This window comes from Channa argus, chromosome 2 (assembly GCF_033026475.1).
Source record: "Channa argus isolate prfri chromosome 2, Channa argus male v1.0, whole genome shotgun sequence".
In the NCBI taxonomy this organism is placed as follows: Eukaryota; Metazoa; Chordata; class Actinopteri; order Anabantiformes; family Channidae; genus Channa; species Channa argus.
Genome location: NC_090198.1, coordinates 27,999,225 through 28,021,101, shown reverse-complemented (window position 1 = coordinate 28,021,101; position 21,877 = coordinate 27,999,225). Strand labels below are relative to the sequence as shown.

Below are 21,877 nucleotides of genomic sequence, written 5' to 3'. Positions count from 1 at the left end.
AAGCACATTTAAACAATCAGCATCAGAGCTAAAATCCAGAGTTAAAACAGTCACAGTTATTGTTGTGTGTGTGTTTGTGGAGCATGCACTGTAGCCTCACCGTGGCTCTGTTTCCAAATGCAGCGTAAAACGGTTCTTCGCTCGGGTAAAAAAGCTGTTTGATGTCTGTGAGACACTCAATCTTAAACTTCTCTGGTTTCTTCTCAATCACCTCCCTGATCAACACACACCACAATACATAATGTAGACATTTAAATCGTTTAAATCTGTTTGCTTCAGCAAGTTCCAAGCTTCAATAAGCTGTTCAGTAAGTTTTTTTACATAATTCATTGCAGTGTTTTGTTCTGGTGCTTCAGATACAAGTGCATTCAAATTACAATCATTTAAACACATTCTTTGCACTCAGCCGATCTCCATTAACCTGTGTGGCTTTAGAAACCAGTTGGCTGCACCAGTGAGCAGTGAACTTTAAAGGGGGCGAATCTTTATGCAATCATTTATTTTTACATTTGTATTTTTGATTAATTAGGTAACTCTGTAGAGATCTGATTGTTTTGAACATTTGTTTCATTTTTTTGTACATCAATTCAGTGTAAAAAAAAAAAAAAAAAAGTTAAAATATTTACAGGGGATCCAATTTTTTCTATACGCCTTTAGATTCTCTCATGACATTTTTGCAGATGTGTTGCTGACCTGTGCAAGGCAGAAAAAAGGCTGCTGGGACTGAGCAGCACTGGGCCCATGGGCAGCATGGTTCCCCTCTCATTGACCCAGTTCAGGTAGCCACGTGTCATGTCAGCCATGCCGATGGCCCTCGCTGAGCAGTACATGAATTTATATCCATTCCTGTCACGCAGAGAGAAATTTTAGAAGAGAAAGTTCGCTGTGATAAGAAATAATTTGAATAAAGACCATTTATTGGGAGAAAGAATAAAAAATAAGCTAACAAAAATGTAATGTAAAACGTGTTATAGAAGCTGCTGAAACAGCTTTTTGTTTTCTGGGGCGACTGTGGTGCAGGAAGGTAGAGCGGTTGTCCACCTATCTGGCAGTAGTTTGATATGGTCACATGTCGAAATGTCCTTGAGCAAGACATTGAACCCCAACTTAGCTGAGCATTGGCCCGCTGAATAGCAGCTCCCCTCCCCATCGGCGTGTGATCGGAGTGTAAATGGCTGAATAAGAAGCAGTGTAAAGTGCTTTGCATATCAACAGGTGGAAAAGCGCTATTTAAGTGCGGACCATTTTTCATTGTGTGCAGTCATTAAGGTAGCACTCACTGGCTGACTCGGTGGTAGAGCCGTGCGATACCCTGGTGGGTCCAATCTTTACCCAGTGTGGGGAGGATGTGACCCAGGGTGTCAGACCTGTAGTACAACATGAGAGGTACGGTCACAGTACAGATAGTAAAATGGACATAACCACCTCAGCACCAAATGTGTAAATGCTGACACCTACTGGTGAGCAGCTGCTAAAAGCACCCAACCAACTTTCTGTCACTTACCTGGTGATGGTTCCATCTATATCAGAGATGACAATCTTGTCATCCCATCTCCAAAGATAGATTGTGCCATGGCAGCGACATGTGCCCTGATACTGAGTGGTCACGCTAAACACCACATCATTTGGACCTTCCTTCAGCTGCAGGGTGGCCTGCATAGAGAAGAAAGACATCAACTGACTGAGACAAGTCATATTTTTCTTTACATTTGCATATGATCATATACACTATGAATCTTATTGCATAATCCACATAAGGCCATTCAAAAATGCAATACCACAAGTGTAAATATAAGAATAAAATCCCTCATTTAAATATGCAGGAAATGTTCCTCACTGTTTTTACTATCTTTCATCCCTGTCCTCATGCTGTGACAAGGAACATAATCCAAAAAGAAACACATTTTGTTTTTTGTGATCATTACTTTATCCACATTCTTGTTTAACCACAGCGAATCTTGTGTATAATATGTCTAAAGTCACTACAGAGCTTTGAAGCTGCCAATAACTAAATTGTCTTCATGCTATTTATCTGCAGGAATTTCCCCACTGATGCCACCTAAACCTACTGTAGAAATAAATATGTTACCAGTTGCTCTGAAGTGAGCCGAAGAGTCTTCTTAAAACAGATGCTCCCAGAACTCACGAGTGGCTCCGACTGACAGGATCCTTGCACCTGATTGAAGCATCTGTGATCCTCATCGCTGGAGGAGGACTCATCCTTCATTCTGTAAAATCAAAGTAAAAAAAAAAAAAAAAAAAGAGTAGGAAAAAGCCAACATAAAAAAACAGACATAAAAAAAGATGCTTGTCTCTCGGAAGTCACCTGTTTAAAGCAAGTGAGCTCTCTCCTCTGTCTCCTCCTGTTTCTGTCACAGATTCCTGAAGTGCAGAAAGGTTAAATGTCACATCTCACTCAACATGACTAAAAGTTGCTGATGCTGATGTACAAGCATTGCTCTTATTCAAGGCTACAGACAAAAAATGTAAAACAGTCTCACTAATTATGTGTGAGTCTGGAAACTTACTGATTTGGATTCACTGTTCCTACTCCTCCATGAGAACCACCAGCGTCCTCCTTTCTTTGGCATCTTCTCCTTCATAATGTTCTCCACTGAGGCCTGGAGACAAGCATGCACATGAAACTCAAAACCAACGGGAACACACTCGACCACAAAGCAAGTTAACTCAAAATTACAACATGCACAAAAAATAATGAATCCAAAATGCAGTAACAGCATATTAACAGCACCATGAGTAGTTGAAACACATTCAGTGTTACAGGAAGTTACAGGTGAAAACACAATGACATGCATGAAGCTAAGTCAAACCTGAATGGAAAAAAAAAACCTGAGAGATGCAACACACACAAAGACATGCTCTAAACCATCAGTCAAAGCAAAGCCCGAAAGCATCATACAGGCTGCGACGGGCTGGAGCCAAACAGAGCCGGGAGGCAGTATGAGAAGAGCCCAAAGACAGAAAAGACATAACTCAAACACCAACACTTAGATCACACAAACATCAGGTGGATGGTGGGAGAAAGAAAGAAATAAGGAAAGGGGGTAAAAACATGACATTATTAAAGACCATTCAAAGCAGCACTTCAACAGCCAGTTTTAATAAAAGCTGATTTGTGTTCTCTGGTAGCATTCGACCACAATTTCATGAACTGTTGAGAGGACGCTTGCAAATGAAAACATGGGAGCAATGGGAGCAATATGAGGAATCAGAGTTATGTGCAAAATGCTGTTAGTGTGCACATGAGAATAGTGATGCAGGGACTGCATTCAGAAAGACACCAAACAGCACTTAAAAAAGAAATCAAGCTAATAAATGATATACAGTACTGCTGATGTTGTCTATCAGACATGTTAGTCAGAGAGAGGCTTGTTTAAGCACCTGGGATTCATTTTAATCCCACTTAATCTTAAGTACAATTTTGAGGTTTTGGCACTACACTTGAGTATTCTTAGCTTATGCTATAGTACTTTATACTTCTAATTCACATTTTAGGCATGAATATTTAAGTAAAAATTATTCCCTGGCATTTCCTGACAGATAATACCAATTACATTAGATTTAAATAATAAACAAACATATATTAACAGATTTGACTCATGTATTGTTTAAAGTATGCAAAGTAATAAAACATGATGCTTAAACAATGATGCATTCTTAATAACAAAATATTGATAATCCTGTTCATAATTCTAAGTACCCAAGTAGTGAATACATCTTCCACCACTGACAGTAACATAGAGTTGACTGAAAACAAAGGTGGTCTTACCTGCGGCAGTGGTTTTTGATACACCTGCATGGCCAACATGACAGGAGCTGCTGTGGTCCAGTTGTAGTATCTGACAGATGAGAACGAGCACCATGAGTAGTTTTTTTACTTCTCAAGACTTTTATATGCAAATGATAATTGTTAATGGCAATTCTTAAACAGGGATTATTACTGCACGACTGATGATAATCAAAGGAATAATACAACAATTCTGAAAACGTGCTTATTTGTAAATGTGTCCTTTATAGAGCCCCTCCAAAGAAATGATATCCATAGTTAAAAAAAGAGTCTTTGTTATTGAATATATCACTGCATACTTGTTTCCTATCTTGACCACCAAGTTAGGGTCATCGATGATGGATGGATTTTCAGAAAACTGCTGGTAGGAAACTTCTCTTTCCTTGAACTGCTCTGAGGTATGAAACAGACACACACACACACACACACACATTACACACAGGCAAAAGTACTTTATGGATAACACCAGATGTCAAACATTTGGCTTCTGCCTTTGGTCGTCTGGTGTAAAACATCACCACTGCACTATTGTATAAAAAATTTCTGTATCAGGTTTTCTAACCTACCTGCCGTGATCTCACTGTTGTCAGTGAGTCCTCCACATAGAGAAATGGAAACATGGGGCAGGTCCCCTATTTGGTCGGGCAAACTGTCCATGCCGCTGTCCAGCCCACTGCTGCCCACTGACTGTGGGGATTGATTAGCGCTCCGCACTCCCATCATCATCATCACGTCTGTGTCCCCTTTCACTGAGCTACAGCCTCCATCGCTGAGCATAGAGAGAAAACACACGCTCTCACACACAGTGTTAAATCTCTAAAAATCATTTTTAACAAAGACCAATGTTATGGTCCTACGTATGGGTCCACAAAGGGCATATTACACCGCATGAAAGCATAGATGTGTGCACAAACGTGCTCTGCACACATAAGTACATGTATCCTCTTGTACCTTTTAGGGAAGTAGAGAGCAGCTACTTCAGGCTCCAGGTCTGTAATGTCATCCAGGTATACGCCATCAGCACCCAGGTGTTGGCTTCTCTTTTCTAAAATGACAATACAAGATGATATTGAGGGATACAGGCACTTCCACGTGAAGAAAATCTGTTACATTCTTTATAGGGTTTAGCACCTTTCCTTCTTGAAGGTGAATCTGTTTTTCGGATGGGACTGCCTCTATTCACACTTCCATCCAGATGGGCGTGTAGAATCCCGGGAGACCCTGGGCAAGCTGTTGGACACTCGATCTCTGCACATGACGGCCCAAACACATACAGAAAAATCAACCGAGACATGAAAAAAAAGTGAATAAAAAGGATTTACAGACACATGAGGTTAACGTTAGGATATTTAAATTCAATTCAAATCAGAGCGTCCTTAATGTTTTAATTCTTAAAACAGGATTCGCCGAAAAACTGACCACCAGTTGTCACTAAAAAGCAGGTTTTGCAAGTCTGGCAGAGCCGAGACACTGAGGTGTTTACATCTCGCGATAACTTCAGCTGCGACTGAGAGGGACTTTTGTTATTTTTATAAGATGCTGATGGTGCAGCCACTGATGAAGCTGCACAATAAACACTGGACAATATGTTTTACATAACAACTGAATATGTGAGGCTGTGAACACCCTGGACACATGAAGCAAACCTCCAACCATGTCCCCATCCTTCGTAGTCAGTCCACCTTTAGCTCCATTTTTCAGAGGTTCAGCTTCCTTGTCCTCACCATGAGCGGCGCTGTTGTCCCCCAGCTGAGGGGTGTATAGAGTGAGTGAGGGGGGGCTTGTGTCATTGATGGCTCTGAAGTGAGTGCTGGCAGACACTGGGATGGACACTGCGTGGGCAGGGTCTTGCTTCAGGTGGGAAGCCAGGAATGACGGCTGTAAGAGAGAGGGAGAGACATTTATACAGATTTTATTTTCCTTCCTTCACACTTTGCTTTCTGCCTCTGGAACATTTTATCAACTTGGAAACGTCGTGTTAAGATTATTATTATACGTGAGAACATGAAACAAATGGAGCATAAAATGTGTGTTGTCGTATCATTGTTGTCATGTAACTAAGCAAGAAAGCATTAATATTTCGAACCGATCGGCGAGTACCACCCTATTTTCTGCAATGTGTATATGTGCGTTTAGATACTGTACCTGGGCTGCTTGGGGCAGCTCCCCCCACGTCCACAGCATCTCAGGGTTTTCTTTCTTCTGATTTGTTAGCTCCGAGTCGCTCTTCGGCGTTGATGACCGCGAATCGTACCGGGTGCTGTGAACGCCGATAGTAAGACACTTGATTTGTGTCAGAAATCAAAGCAGAAATTGTTGCTAGATATACTGGAATTATTGGATTTGAAACTCAGCAATACCTAAGAGGGCAAGAGAAGTGAGAGGTCTGCTGAGGACAAGAGATGGAAAGACCACAGGGTGGAGGGATGGAGAGAGTCTTCTGAATCACATTACTACAGAAGGATTAACAGACAGAAGAAAACACATTGGAGGTGAGGAGAGGGAAGTGAGTCACAATTATCATTTTTGTAAGGAAAGAAAATATATTAAACATTTATAGAATACAACAATTTGAGCTTAACGAAAAAAGAATGGAATTAATGAGTAAAAGAGAAAACAGTTAATGGATCGTTGCAGCGTAATTAAATGTCTCTCGGTGCAGTGTGTTTTCTGTGTTTAAACAATACCTCTGTGAACAGCTCCAGTCAGCGCTGGGGAGCGTGGGGGCGACGGCTGTGGACTCCTGATTGCCATAAACAGGTCTGAACACACACACACACACACTTTATTTAACCACGTACCAAAACCAGTCTAAAATATTCTCATCTAGTACAGTATGAAACCTGGCATGAAGCAGACACACATTCTTGCATATCTTTAATCTTTATCCTAAAAAAAGCTCTGCAGGAAGGACGGCACTGAGCACACTGTGGGAACAGGACAAATCCCTGGAGAATGTCCAACAAACGGAGCTGGTATTTAAAGGACTTTACATAGACAACCGCAGAACATGCACACGCATGCAGACGCACACATCAAATCTCTTCTTCTTAATAATGGTTCGTAAGCTAGTGACTGGACGGGATTTTTATGGCAGGAAGGATTTTGGTCGTTATTTTGTTTGAGATATCTGTATGTCACTATGTTCATCTCACTGGTTTAAGGTTTCAAGAGCTCAGTAGGAGAAAAGTGTTGTTCTTGCATAAGATTAAAACTTACAATCAAAAACTAAATCTTGTGACGTTAGATCAGTTGTTTGGTTGGTGTGAATCAAATCCGAGTGAACCATAACCGCACACTTCTAAGGAAGTTGAATTTTTTTAATTTCAAGTACCTAATAATAAAGGCATTCAAATGTTCTTCGTTTCAGCCGTTTCATCTTTTCAGTCATACATTTCTATTGTTACAGGGAAATAAGAGCAGTTTAATCCTGTTCTGGCTGCTGTTTTTCTGACACACACACACACACACACACACCTGTTGCTGTCACCCTCTCTTTCCTCATCCGAGCTCAAGTCGATAGTAAACATGTCCTCATCCTCTGAGAACTCATCCATGTTCTCGTCTCTCCTTCCTCCTCCTCCCCCAGCACCTATCTCTGGCCGGGCCTTCTTCCTCCTCTTCCTTCTCTTCTTAGTCGTCCCTCCATCACTCTGCTGTGGTCCCAGGTTCTGGACAGGAAGTGAGCTGCAGGTGATGGTGTCTACATGACATAGCATGAAAATAGTTAAAGGGCACACACACACACACACATTCTCACAAATTTAAAATGATATTTTTTTTTTTGCTTTTTTAAATTAGGAGCCCACCATGCTGACGAGAGCTGCTTCTGCCTCGCTGGGACTCCATTAACTCTGCCCCTGTTGACATGATGGGTGACGTTGCAAGGTAGGGCGGAACAACTTCCTGTCAACAGACACGGAACATGATCATGATTAACTTTCTGATCAAACTGAAATTAGTAATGTTTGGGGAAAATTCTTCCATCTCAAAATTCAAAAGAGCCCCTTTGCTGGCATGTTTTAAAATGATGCAGTGCGTGGTGTCAACCTCAGACCTTTTAGTTAAGGTTTAGAGTTTGATTACTCTGTACACATCCAATAACTGATCTATACACTCAACTCTTAAGTGAGGGCCCTTATGGCAGATGGACACCATTGGTTGATTTGGGGCGGGGGGGGGATTAGCTAGCATCTTTGCCTGAGGCCTCCCAGAATCTAGGATTGCTACTGTTTCCTGGGGACCCTAAACTCCATCGAACAGTCATGCAGGAAGCCAAGCATGACTGAGACTGAGTGGCACTTTTAGCTTAATAATAATGTCAGCATGCAACTGCTCTTCTGGATCAGTTCTGCTGGTAATTGGGCATAAACCAAAATAAAAATTAGTCTAGAAAATAAGATATTTCAGTGGATAAGTGACATTTTGACCAGAGGTGGTGCTAGATGAAAAATCACAGGCAATTTTTTAAGTTGTAAACCTGTTATTGACATAGAAGTGGACACTTGGTATTAATGGTACTGATTTGGTGAAGCTAGTGAACTAGAAAAGACAACTTTTGTAATTAGTTTCTGCAACAGCAATATCACATTTCATGGAGAGACTCCACCAGAACTTCAATTATTAAGTTATGAGACAAATTAGTGTGTGAGTGTGTGGGGAGGGGAGCTGAACCCCCCCACCCCATGTTAGACAGAAAGAACACTGCATCAGAGACACCACAACTACAACTTCACAGCTATTTATCTTACTCGCTGCACTTTTCAAATGCCAACAACACGCTGAGAATCGGTCAGCATTCCTGCTCATAATCACTCCCACTCTCGAGCTCTGCACAGGTGAAGGCAAACACCTGCATTAACCATTGACAGTCCCAGTCTTTACTGAAGGTCATTCTGTCATTAAAATATTAATTATTACAAAACTTGTAAACTGGCTGATCCACAGAGAAACAATCCATCAAATAGTAGTTGAGATGAGTTGAGAAACTATCCCATAAGCAGAGTATTGTGGAGTAGAATCTGTCAGTGCTTGATAAAACACAAATGCTTTAAATCAATCATCTGATGGGAAATAAACATTTTATTTTACCGTCTCACTACCCAGCAAAAGTCCAATGTAGGAAAGACATGTCCAGTGGTTCCAAGTCCCCATTTCCATGTTGGTGAGACGTAGGATATTGGTTCAAACACAGAAGTTGATATGACAGTGGCTCAATCCCCGGCTTCTCCGCTTCCCATTTTAAAGTATCTGTGGTTAAGCTGGTTATTAGTCATGTTGGATTTAAACGTCTGCTAAATACGTAAATCTAATTTGTCAAAGCAACATCACAAAAACATTTAGAACCATGTGTAGACGTCTAAATTCACGTCCTGGGAAAACTCAGTGGGAGCCCTGATACAACACGGGACGAGTACAGTACATGTTTAATGTGCATAGAGATTATGCCAGAAAGAGAATTAGACACACACACACACACAGTGATATAAAGAGATGATCGAAACAGTCCAGACTGACACAGGCTTTGCACTGCACGTGTCACAGCACAGTTCAACAGACCCCCAATCATGTTGATGAGACAGAAAAGAGGACAGTGCTCAGAGCGAGCAGCACAGATCTGCTCTGAGCTGCAGCCTTAGAGCAACCACACAAAGCCACTTCTAATAAACTAATTTGAATGATTTGTGAACATAATGTGAACGTTTCATTTTATCAAAGCTAGTGTGTCATTTTTCTGACCTTCTTTTCCTGTACATTTGTGAAATCTGTGTTTAGACGGACTCATGCAGCAGACCAGCAATACAGCATTTGGTTACACAGAAACCAAAATAAAATAGAATTAAGAAAATCGATTTCATGTAACTTTAAAATCGCTTCCGCTCTCACACCGGCATAAACTTGATTATGCAGTATATTGGAAACTGAAATGAATTGTCTTGTCATCTTTATGTTTTCAATTTAGATGTTTATGTTTTTAATTTATAACACTTGTATAGCGCTTTTATCCAAAGCGCTTTGCAATGTTGGTTCCCACACATTCACACACACACACACACACTCACACACCGATGACAGTGGCTGTCATGAGAGGTGCTCACCTAACTCACAGGGAGCAACTTGGGGTTCAGTGTCTTGCCCAAGGACACTTCGACATGTGGCGGGGAACGGGGATCGAACCATTGACCCCGTGGTCTGTGGACGAGTGCCTTTCCAAATGAGCTACAGCTGCCCAACAAGGCCCAATACTAGGATTTAGAGATTCCTGGGGTTTTGGCCTGGATGTTTCCTGCTGAAACCTTTTTCAACATGTTTTCAAGCCTGAACCGAGTCATACACTCTGACGCAGCCGGACTCCAGGGGTGGGTTACTCCTTCAGGCTCCTCTGTAGCAGGTAAAATGCAGCTCTGTGGGGTTGAAGTCTAAAACCTTCCACTTCTTGCCCCTGATGAACCCCCTTGCTGTTTTGGCGTGTGTGTTTTGGGTCATTAGCTCGCTGCCTGATGAAGGACGTCCCAATCAGTTCGATGCATCTTTCATTAAATTGGCAGACAAAATGTTTTTGTAGACTTCGGAGTTCATTTCCCTGGTGACATCATATGTTACACCATCAATGAAGATTCATGAGCCCGTCCCAGAAGAATCCACGCAGCCCAAGCCGTGAAAATGAAATGTTCCATATATATATTATCTATTATCTGTGTGTCTGCTGCTGGATGGTAGCTTTGTGCCCTGTTCGCCCTGCCCCTCTTTAACGGTCTTGTTCGACTGTCTCATATGTGTGGACTGTACACAAATCCGTGGCAGCCAGTTTCTGAGCACAGTGTGTGTGCAGACGACTGTAGCGAAGGTAAATTCAGAAGGGTTATAAATAGCGCACTGGTGGTTTTCCACTCTATGGACGGAGAGGCTAAGATTTGAAGCCATGTCCAGCAGTACACTGTGAGAGACATGGTGGGACAGAATTTAATCAGCGTCAGTGTTTACTGGATTTGAATTTAGTGTGTGTGGCACAGTGGGGTTTTTTTTCCTCTAGGGCTCCTAATCTGCCACCGAGTAGTCAAAAAGTAAAAAGTGAATTAAAGCCATGTAATCCTTCACATTAGGAATCCGATCCTCTCAGATTTTGACATATTCCTATTAATTCGTGACCCATCACTCATCCGACAGCTCCGCCCGGCTCCCCACTCTCCCGTTTCTGGCTCAGAACAAATGGACATGTTCCAAGGTCAGATAGTTTTCTGCTACATTTGCATTTGCGCTGCACATACTGTACCTCCATGTTCTGCCTGTCCTGATGGTTGATTTCCAGGAAAGTTACTCTGGTCAACAGGAAGCCACAAGGGGAAAGAGGCGTCAGTTGTTGATCTGAACTTCTTTATCTGCTTTTGTACGATAAGACTCTCGAATCAGCAGATTTTTTGATGGTAAATATAATTATATAATGGCCCAAATGTCATTTTGGTAAATGGCTGCTTATATAGCACTTTTATCCAATGTTGCATCTCATTCACACAGAGTGGCTGGGCGTGAATCGAACCACCGACCCTGTGGTCAGTGGACGACTGGCTTACCAACTGAGCCACAGCTGCTCCATTGGCTTGGAAAGGTCACTCACTGTGCTGCTCAAACCACTTTCCGCCAACAAATGATGTCATTTGATTTACTTTGACATATGCACATGCTTGAAATCTTTTGTTTCTTGTTTCACTGCATTTTCTTTATTCTTTTGCTGTTACTTGTCTTAATACTCTGCCCTCATTACTGGCTGCTTGTTGTACAGCACTACATTGGTTGAACTAGAAAGGAGTTAATGAAAAACTTAAACTTGTCCTTCTGGGTTCTGATACGTGTGGTTTCACACTGAGAAACCAGTGTAAAAAATGAAAAATAAAACATTTCTGTGCAGAGGAAACAGCTGCTTCTTTCACAGTTCACTGCAATGCCACTGGCAACACACTCCACTGGCATATTAAATAAATGAACACACACACACACACACCACACACACACCGCTGACCGACACACAAGCAGTTTTTTTTCCTTTACGCGATTGCATTAGATTCTGCAAATCTCCAACTTGAATTCTGTTTAATTATAATTTTTGTGCTGCATTTTGTCTTTTTAATCATCATCTCAAATAACTGTCCAATAAAAAAATAAATAAAGCAAGCCCTTGCACTTCCAGCAGCCGTCTGACCCCCCCCCTCAGTCTCATGTTGCATCTCACGCCACAGGCAGGGAGGTGAGCGCCCCCCCCCACCCCCCACCCCCCACCCCCCACCCCCGCCCCCCTCGGGGGTTGTCTCGGCAGGAAAATGACAGAGGTAGTTCCACAGTGCAAACGGGCAAGAGGTGAACGCATTTCCCATGATCCTAAATCCAGCTTGTATTTCGGTTGGGGTTGTGCAACCTTCACGTCAGTATGTTCTGCACTATAGTTGTGTGTCTAGTGTCCCACTAAGGACTCTGTCAATCATTACTCACAAGTGTGTTCTCAGTCTCTTTGACAAAGAAGGCCTCTCCATTCTCTCCCAGCTTCATTTGCAAACGCACTGGCTCTCCATTGATCTCTATGTCCACCTGCAAGACAGAATAAGAAGGGCTTTAACAAGTTTACAGCTCATCAACGTGGGACAGACAGCTTCCACTTTGGGAATTTCAGGTCTAAGTATTCAGTAACTATTGCTTTATATATGTGAATATCCATGTAGTTCAACAGTAGTTCTTCCAGTGTGTGACTTGTCACATACTCACACACATGCACACATGTAGAACAGTGTTTGGGTGATGATGAGATTATTGGCTTGCTGAATTGTTTTACTAGGTTACACACACAAACACACACACCTCATCAGAATTTGCTGCAGTGTGTGAATTTGTCATTAAAAGTAACTGTGATTTTGAATACAGGGCTTTTTACTTGTTGTGTTTTTTTAACGCCAGCTTTAGTGGTAAGTAAGTAAGTCTCACCACTTTCTCCCGAGAACGCAGCACACCCATCTTTCCGAAGCGAACGTGGAAAGGAGAGCACTGCAGGGAGCCATCAGGTTGACGGACCACGATAACATCTATACATCCAGATAGTGTTGCAGGGTTGAGTCCTCTGTACAGCTCCTTGACCTGCACAAACACCTGACCCGCCAGCTGACCCACATAGTTCATGGTCTGTAACTGGAGACAAACGGCGAGAGAAATATTTTATTCTACTTATTCAGCTCCTTGTCCATTCATGTTTGGACACAGAGTAAAGTTTGTGCATCACAGTAAAACAATCTAGGATGCAGAACGCTGCACAGCTGCAGGGACGTGATTTTTAGTGAACCTATTGGTTGTAGAGACAGATGAGACGTTCTGTGTAGGCAGAAGTCCACCTCGTCATCATGGCAGATTAGAATACAATACTGTTTCCACATTCTTTTCTCTGTGCATCTGCTGCTGTGGAGCCTGGGCTGTGTTTGTGGGTGTTTTTGATGCGTGGGACCGAGGATGCGAGGACAAAAAGATGTTTTAAGGATTTTGTTTTTCTACTGCCTGGTTAAAACAGGAGTCATAATGAAAACACCAAATTGTGGCTTCCTCTCTGTAATGCAAATAGAGCCTATCGGTGGTGAGATTAAACATGCAGAGCTGTGCCAGTCTCTCTGATCTACAGCCTTTAATGCTCTCCGTCGAGAATGCCAAACATGGCCCTGGCAGAGAAAAGAGAACGCTGCAAGAAAATGCACCCAGCATCCGAGAAAACTCAATATTATTATTTTTGGTTGACAGATAAGTTCATATTTCATGGTTTTATACAATTTTTTTCTTTTTGTCCTTTCAGCTTGTCCCGTGAGTTCAGGGTCGCCACAGTGTTGACCGCATGTTGATTTGGCACAGTTTTTTACGACCGGATGCCCTTCCTGAGGAGACCCTCCCCAATTTCTACCAGGCTTGGGACCGAGACTGAACAGCTGGGGATGGGGATGGGCTGCTGGGGGTCCAGTCTCCAGGACCCATGGACACTTCAATATGTGGTCAGTAGGCAGCCACTCTACCAACTAAGCCACTGTTCCCCCCTCATGCTTTGTACAAACACAGAAAGACAGAGATTGTTTACAACCTAGTTTTTGTGCCTTGCTTCTTACTGTATATCTTAAACAATTCAATAGGCGACGAGGTCGGGTGCAAGAAAAAAGGAAGACAGAAAGAAAACAGTGACCCCTGACATCTTCACCTGCCACCTGCTTGTGCGGCTGACTCCAATCCTGGCATGATTTTTCTCCTCTCTCTCAAACACACACACACACACACACACAGACCATGTAAGAACACAGTAATGATGAGGCTGATTTGTTAACACCCTGTAAATTACTGTGAATCCCAGACTGGGGCTAATGACACAGCATGACATGTACTGTTGTACACACAGGCTGCACAAGACACAACACAGGTTTGTTCTGACTGGCCCATTAAAACTATGCATTACAACACTTTCTATTTTGTCTTTGGGTAAAAATCTGATAGATTAAAAATTTTCATACAAACTAATTTTTGAAGAAAGTAGCTAAAGGATACATTCCGAGTTTTCACGTCAGTCTGAGATCATTCCTAGCGATGGAGGCCAAAGGTTATGGCAAATATTAACAGGAGGAACGGCAACAGCATGTAAAATGAATTTTAGTGTCTTCGTGGGCACCTGACCATTGTAATAAGACACATTTTGAAAATTGTGATCCTGTTCACAGTCAGGTCTGGGTAAAGTCACTGCATGCTGGAGTTGAATCTTTAAAAAAACCAACAACTGTTTAATGGCACAAGCACTGACAACAAAATGCAATTTACCATCATTCAGACCTACGGACACTTTAATCCCTTGGCATGTGACATATTGCTAAAGAATTTGATGTGGATGCTTTGTCAGTGATTACACAATTACTTGTCACTCACTTGTTGACATGCCTGGACATGAAACACACACATGTAGACAATGTCTTGTCCAGTCATCCAGGACATCTTTAATTATCCAGTCACAGTATTATGAAATGTCCAATCACCACATAGTGTCATTCAGTGAATCTTCTGTATAGTTTTTCTTACAGAAACAACAGAACATTATGATGTGAAGCCTGTGTAATTAACCGTTTTCATTTCAGGGTCACGGAGTTGCAATGTGGACCATCAAATCCCACAGAGGCTTCTCCATTAAAGACTAGTCAATATACCACTTATATGGAGTCAGTACAGACAGTGAGGTCACCCTGCATGAAGCAGACAGATGCTCCAATCAAATCAATATAATGCCTGACATTTAAGCACCGTTGCTCCAAACTGCAGTTATCATTGCGTTTATGTGGATTCTGTAAGGTTGTCGCTTTGTGTTTTATCATAGTCTATATGACCTTGTTCTCCACTGTAAACAAGCAACGCGACCATACAAAACTGAGAAACAAAAGGCAATTTTGGTTCACCATGAAGAATATGAAAAGCTCCCCCCCCCCCACACACATTGATTTATGGGGGATTTATGTGTGGCGACCTGTACACATCTGCACACAGGGCGAGGCTCTGCAGGTCTGCACCGGGGCTCAGCCGCTTTATTACGCTATGTACAATACAATAGAATGGGACGCAATAAAACAGACAATTGAGCAGTGAATCGTAAATCGTGTGCACAGGAAAGAGGTGTTATAACGATTATTTCTTTACTCACGTTGTTTATTCACGTCGCCTCTCGCTCGTGGATCTTTTCGCCTTTCACATTCTCCACCAAACGTCCTCTGCACGTTTTTCTGTTTGTGTGTGTGTGTGTGTGTGTGTATCTTTTAGTCCTTCACGTGTCGGACCTCAAATCAAACATTGTGGGACTCGCTCGTGTTCGAACATCTGATCCCGGATTCTCTGCCGAAGGATGCTCCGCTAGTTAAATGGCTCTTTAATTATTCCTCCCACCGAGAGGACCACGGAGCGATCTGGTTGGCTGAAACAGCTTCGACGTCACGCAAGGTTGACGGAAGTCGTCCCTCTTGGAATCAGTTTGGTGATCGCTTTAATAACAGATAACAACAACAACAACAACAATAATAATAATTTTAAAATGGAATCTTTTTTTAAAATTAACTAAGACTTTATAAAGAACTACCTTTTGGTGCACAGCGTCTTCCAGCAGGACACCCGATTAGTTTCTCAAAGTAATTTATTACATTTCTTTTTCAGGGGGGATATGTTTGTAGATTTGAAAGGTTCACTTTGTTACTTTGCAGAATATAATAAACGAAAAACTATTTATTATATATTGAGAAAAGATATATAATATTTTGTAATTGTGGAAGGGATATTCCCACTCTAATTGTTTTCTCTGTCTCAGCTGCAGCCTGTCCTGACTTAAATCAGGGTTTTCTTTTATGTTGGGTTTGTATTGTATTGAACATTAGATGAACGCTTAGACTCCACTGAGCTTGAAAAATCTTGAAATTATACACAAATTACACATTTCTACTTCTCTGTGACTTAAAAGAGGAGAACAGCTACAGTATCGGTCTAGTAACAAGTCTAGTATGTGGAGTAGAGCAGACAGGAATAGCTGTGACATTCAAGGAGGCATCTGTATTCATGCAGTGTATCTCAGAGTCAAAATGTCCACCTGCCCTGACACAAAGACATCACTGCTGTGTCTTTTTTTCCTAACTAGTTTATGTTTTGCTTTCCAGAGGGTGGACTTCACTTTAGCATCGAGCTAAACACACATGTGAAAGCTGCTATAATGTAAATTTCTTTCACTGCAACTTTTATGCAAACTGCATAAAATGGCATTTTTATGTGGCAGAGAATATCTGTTATATACAAGTTTTTTTTTAAAGTGTTTTACAACAACATGGAGACTGTGATACTGAGTATAGTCTGACAAGAGAAAAAGACAAAATGAGGAGAGAAAATACACATGCAGCATAAACACCAGCAATGTTTTTACCAGAAGTACTCAGATCAAGTAAATTAACTTTAAGTAAAAGTAGCGATTCCAAAGTGTAGAAAATACTGCTTGTATGACCTTATAAAATATTTGAGATACCAGAAGAAAAAGTACAGTTCCTGCTCAATCACCAATTAATATTACAGCATTATAATTTCTGATGCATTATTTTTTTGATGGACCTTTATGTTTTAGCTGGTAACGATAGATATATTTTAAGCACTTTATACATTGTTTTTATAATAATTTGTTTAATTTAATGAAAAAAAAATATATATGGAGAATCTGAAAAGTAGTTTAATAATTAAATAAATGTTGTGAAGTAAAAGTACATTTGCTTCAGAAATGTAGCAAAATTGAAGTATGAAGTAGAAAATAGAAATATCAAGTTATAATGAAGAAATACCTCAAATTTGTTCTTAAGAAATGCTGTTTAGAGAAGGCAAACTAGCAGAGGAATAGGTTCTCCAGGTCATGGTAATCAGAGAAGACACACAAACTAAAAAATTATGCTACTAAGCACAGTGTGTGCAGGTCAGCCTCTCATCGCTTTTAAATAATGTAGAATATTTTCTATTCAGATGGTCTCAGCTGTCCAACCATGTGTTTGACATTTGTTGTGCATTTATGGCTGTGATCAAGTTTTAGCACTTCCTGTTGTTTTCCTTAGCTGTTTTTATACTTTCCCGACATGTGTAATCAGATAATACTAAAGTTATTTAGGATGCTACTCCCATCAGAGTTTAGCCCGAACACAGAGTTCTCACTTTAGAGGAAGAAAAACAAATGTTTGTCTCTCCGCCTGATGGGTCTCTTGGATTTTGTTGCTCAAGGATTCTAAGAACCCGTCCTGAGTTTACACACACATCCAACTCCTCCTCCTGCTCCTGTTTGTTACTTCAGAGATGTGGTAATACAAAACCTAGTGCACAGATCAGCACATGAGTTCTGGAAATTTAGTAGATGGAAAACTTTTCAAGGCCCTATGGTGAATGAATTTTCTATGAAACTCCTGTCGCACCATGTGATTTAGTTCACGACTCTGTGGCTCCATTTCTGCTGCACTCACTACACAAACACACTGCTTCAAATATCAACGCATTGCTCAACATGTGCCTGATGGACACACACACTCACACAATCAGCACCAGGCAGCTGGAAGGAAAACACAGAAGCACGTGTTGGGTTCAATGAGGACTGACAATTCAGCAGGGAGCAACAAGTAGTCAAGTAGAGGGAGCTGGAGGGGAGGGGAGGGGAGGGGAGGGGAGGAGGAAGACAGAAAGACAATATGGAGATAGGACAGAGGGCGCATGACCGAGAGTAAAGGAGCTACACGTGACAGAGGTTTATGTCCTTCGCTGTGCAGGAAGCAATACTTACACTATTTGGTGAAAAGTCTTTTTTCTTTTATAAAGAAACTTGTTTAAATCATGAATTTCACTTTTGTGGCACTTGTTGACATTTGCTGTGCAGCAGAATGAGATGAAGCCGTTAAAAACATTCACTGAGCCGCTGTGTGCAGGCATAAAGTAAATGTCTTTGTGTATACGTCTGGACTGGATTCATCCTACATTTCTGTGTATGTGTGTGTCTGTGCTGTCTGACTTGTTCTCCAACGCTCCAGCTACAGCACCTCCGGCCAAACACGTGAGAGGGGTGGGAAGGAGGTGGTCTGTTTGAGGTCCCGAATGCATTTATGTCAATACCGCAGAGAAGCAGGGGGTGTCGTTTGGGAGGATGGGCTGCATAAGCCAATCAGAAGACTACCTGAGTCACACATCACCTCTGAACGGCTGAACCCGCCCCAGTGTAGGTGGGTTTCCTCCCTGCTTATTTGGAAATACAGAACAAAGTCTGTGCTGGAACAAATATCACAAACGTGCCAGCACTATATTTAAATGAAAGCTCCCAACAAAAATGAAATAACCTGAAATAATTAAGGTAAAAATGAAGGTAACTTTTTGCATCAGTTTATTGTGTAGTTCAAGCAAGACTGGTCTTGGTATTTACTACTTAAATTTCTACTTAAAAAAAATATTTTTTCCACTGAGGAAGAGACAGGAGGCAGAGCTGTTGAGGGACGAGGATGGACAGGATCAGGAACGAGGACATCAGAGGGACAGCTCATGTTAGATGTGTTGAAGATAAAGTCAGAGAGGCCAGATTGAGGTGGTTTGGACATGTTCAGAGGAGAAACTGTGAATATATGGGTAGAAGGATGCTGAGGTTGGAGCTGCCAGGCAGGAGGTCTAGAGGAAGACCCCTACCAATACTTTGCAGTCACTGATCTCTCTCAGATTACAACGTCGACAAAAGATGTAGTGCAATCACAAGTGCCTTTTGTGTTGAATTTCCCAGGACTGTCAAGTGACTATCAGCTAATTTCTGGGAAATTATGATAAATGTTTTCAGGAAAGCGTATGAAAATAGAAATGTACATGTGAAGACACAGAACCTGTAAAACCAACCGTTACTCACTATCTTACATGTAACGATAAAGAAACCTCAAGCCTAATGTTCAGATCTCAGTTCAGAACCCTTCACTGAACGTAGGGGTTGGCTAGCGGTGCTGCTGAAATCTATCTTTTTATGGACCTAGGTGGGCTTGAGGTGTAGGTGAGCTGTTGACTGCACACAAACACCGACGGAAGCACAGAACCAGCACACTTTACACCGACAGCTGAGAAAGGACACAGTTATACAACACGAGCACACAGGTATCACAGTGTATCGCTGTTTTTGACCCAAATGGTTCCTTCTTCCACGAATCTCTTTCTCACGTCTTTCTGTCTTGAAACAGGCTCGTGCATATAATTAGGCTTCATATTATAGAGAATTTACTGACATGCTGTTAGAACACATCAACAGATTAACCAGTGGGCCTAATGTTGCAGCCCAGACCTTTCTGTATGTTATATGTATGTATACACATGTTGCCATTGTCATAGTGTTACCCAGGACCAGCTGTCATCGGGGCTGTTGTCCTCACTGAGGCTCCTGAAGTCTCGCCCTTGCTCCTCCATGTGGGTCATGCCTCCATGCTGCACTTTCACTTCAATCTTACGCTGCTGTAGAAAGTCTTCCAGGAAATTTGGTGCAAGCTCAGGAAATCTGTCCAAGCGGAAATCAGAACATTGGCCACGTTGAGCAGAGGGAAAGGAGCAGGTCAGTCCGAAATCTATTGGTCGTAGAATTTTCTCCTGGTGGGTTGTATGTAAAATCCATAATGCCTCTGTTTCCACAGTTCTGCTACATGGTTTGTGATGCTGTTTGAAGTCATAAGATCCTATGACAGCAATTCTACTTAAATCTCTTCCAGAAAGTGCCAAAGTTTGTCCTGGATGGATCTGGATGAGTGCTGCAAGTCTTATATCTGCGTTTGAACTAGTAGCTTGTGCTTGTTTGACCTGGTGTGAATGTTTTAGACTAAAGTTATCAAGTGTGTTCTAGGAATCGAGTACTTGGAGGAAATGTGAGAGGGACCAGACTGTACCGCTGCTTAAGGTGCTCATCTGACACCACAGACTCCACAGCAGTACAGATTCTAAACCTTATAAATTACACACCTATGTTGTTTCTCTTTAAAACTACTTGAAGACCAGCTCTGCATGTCACCTGACAATGTATGTCCCACCTGCTAGCATTTTTATTGTGGCTAAAGCATTTACTTTGTTTCTCAAATAAAAATAAAATGTATAATTATTGTTAATTAGATTCCAAAGGTTCCAGTTTCCATCAGTCTGCAGCTGCCACAAACAGCCCGATCCAGACATGCAGTTAATGTTGATGGGTGCACGGAGCTCACTTTGTAATTCCTGTTCCTCTGCAGTAAGACCTAAAACCCCAACAATCATCTCGGTGAGAGAATCCAACGGCAACTTTCAACTGAGGTGGAAGACGAACATGGAGGGCGCCATCGCTTTTAGCTTGGCTGCCAATGTGACGTACCGTAAGAAAGGAGACACACAAAAGGTAACACTGAGCTCACGGACACATGTGTTTGTGTCAACCTTGAAGTTAAACCATCCACTTGGTCAGCGTGAGAAGCTACTCGCCGGTTCAGTGACAGCAGAAGGGTGTGTGTGGGATTTGAACTTTTGCCTCATTGTTACACCATAGTGACCTCCCTCCCCACCCACATACTCTACAGCCGTGGAACATGTCAACACTATTTTCCTTTTTTGCTTGATTTTCTTTAAAGTCCAACTCTGTCTTCAGCTGAAAACATCTTATTTCCACATATATGCTTCAGAAGATCTGAACTGTGGTAGCGTCTGTTTTGTCTTTAAACCAGAATGTAAAATAACTTCAGAGTAGTGAAAATGCCAAGATCCTAACAAGTGCACACGCTGTCATTCTGGTGCACATCACTTTATGCCCTCTCTACACTTTAAAACATTACATTTTAAATTTAGTAAAATCTAACTCAACTTTTCTCGTTAACTTAGCATAAACATGTAATAATTCAACTTACAATGTCCAGTTCTTATTTGCAGGCCACTTTAGAACTTGTAGACTTCCCAGCATGCATTGTTTGCATTGAGTTAAAACTCTCCATAGACACTTCATTTTAATATGCTGGAGTGAACAACTCGTGATAGACGGTGGCGATCGCAGCGTCTGTTGGAGCCCTAAGAAAAGATTTATGCGTCATAAAACCGCTATGTTTAACATATGGGAAAGACAATAAAGTACACAGCACAAAGCACAATAACTTACAGTAATACATCGTAGTGATTTATAGTAGACTTGCTTTGCAGTCAGCTTAGTTGGACACAGCTTTTACCAGTTTACTACAGAAAAAGTATTGTCCGAGGCAGCTGTTTATTTGCAGCCCGCTAGCTAAGCTAACAAGCTGACTGACACATCAGGCTGCTCTGCTAACAGTTAGCTAAGCTAACTCATGAAGTAAAGAAAAGAAACAATGTGACGCCAGTGGAAGTTCAGCTATTTAACCGCCTTTTTACCACAATTGCAGCAACACTAGCAGCATTGAGCTAATGCTATTTGGTATTATATGGAATCATTGTTATCTGAGTGAGAGTCGGGGTCCTCTCAGGGAGGTCCGTGACTGGTTGTGTCCACACTCTGCACACAGCTAGTGTTATGAATAGTTTACC

General features: G+C 41.7%; 1 protein-coding gene and 1 long non-coding RNA gene across 5 annotated transcripts in view; one reads left to right on the top strand and one right to left on the bottom strand.

The window, feature by feature from the left end:
• The window catches only part of lpin1a (lipin 1a), a 32,635-nt gene extending 12,555 nt beyond the window's left edge, over positions 1–20,080 (bottom strand). Inside the window, exons 1-22 of one of the 4 annotated variants that reach the window (XM_067489117.1) lie at positions 19,712–20,080; positions 12,779–12,979; positions 12,293–12,388; positions 7,618–7,714; positions 7,286–7,511; positions 6,496–6,570; positions 6,169–6,261; positions 5,954–6,068; positions 5,455–5,686; positions 4,940–5,056; positions 4,760–4,853; positions 4,375–4,577; positions 4,108–4,201; positions 3,791–3,860; positions 2,921–3,007; positions 2,529–2,621; positions 2,327–2,382; positions 2,090–2,228; positions 1,505–1,653; positions 1,281–1,367; positions 694–846; positions 101–215 (exon numbers count right to left, since the gene is read on the bottom strand). In XM_067489117.1, coding sequence (XP_067345218.1) covers positions 101–215; positions 694–846; positions 1,281–1,367; positions 1,505–1,653; positions 2,090–2,228; positions 2,327–2,382; positions 2,529–2,621; positions 2,921–3,007; positions 3,791–3,860; positions 4,108–4,201; positions 4,375–4,577; positions 4,760–4,853; positions 4,940–5,056; positions 5,455–5,686; positions 5,954–6,068; positions 6,169–6,261; positions 6,496–6,570; positions 7,286–7,511; positions 7,618–7,714; positions 12,293–12,388; positions 12,779–12,979; positions 19,712–19,789 — 2,670 coding nt within the window. In that variant the 5' untranslated portion in view covers positions 19,790–20,080. Of the gene's footprint in view, positions 1–100; positions 216–693; positions 847–1,280; positions 1,368–1,504; positions 1,654–2,089; positions 2,229–2,326; positions 2,383–2,528; positions 2,622–2,920; positions 3,008–3,790; positions 3,861–4,107; positions 4,202–4,374; positions 4,578–4,759; positions 4,854–4,939; positions 5,057–5,454; positions 5,687–5,953; positions 6,069–6,168; positions 6,262–6,495; positions 6,571–7,285; positions 7,512–7,617; positions 7,715–12,292; positions 12,389–12,778; positions 12,980–15,497; positions 15,803–19,711 lie in introns of those variants that run through there. The other 3 variants (XM_067489133.1, XM_067489124.1, XM_067489144.1) reach the window with 3 other exon arrangements.
• On the top strand, positions 12,311–15,486 carry LOC137106200 (uncharacterized). The gene is made up of 3 exons (XR_010911903.1): positions 12,311–12,470; positions 13,629–13,821; positions 13,957–15,486. It is a non-coding gene; the product is annotated as an uncharacterized lncRNA (long non-coding RNA).
• Positions 20,081–21,877: the final 1,797 nt, after the last annotated feature.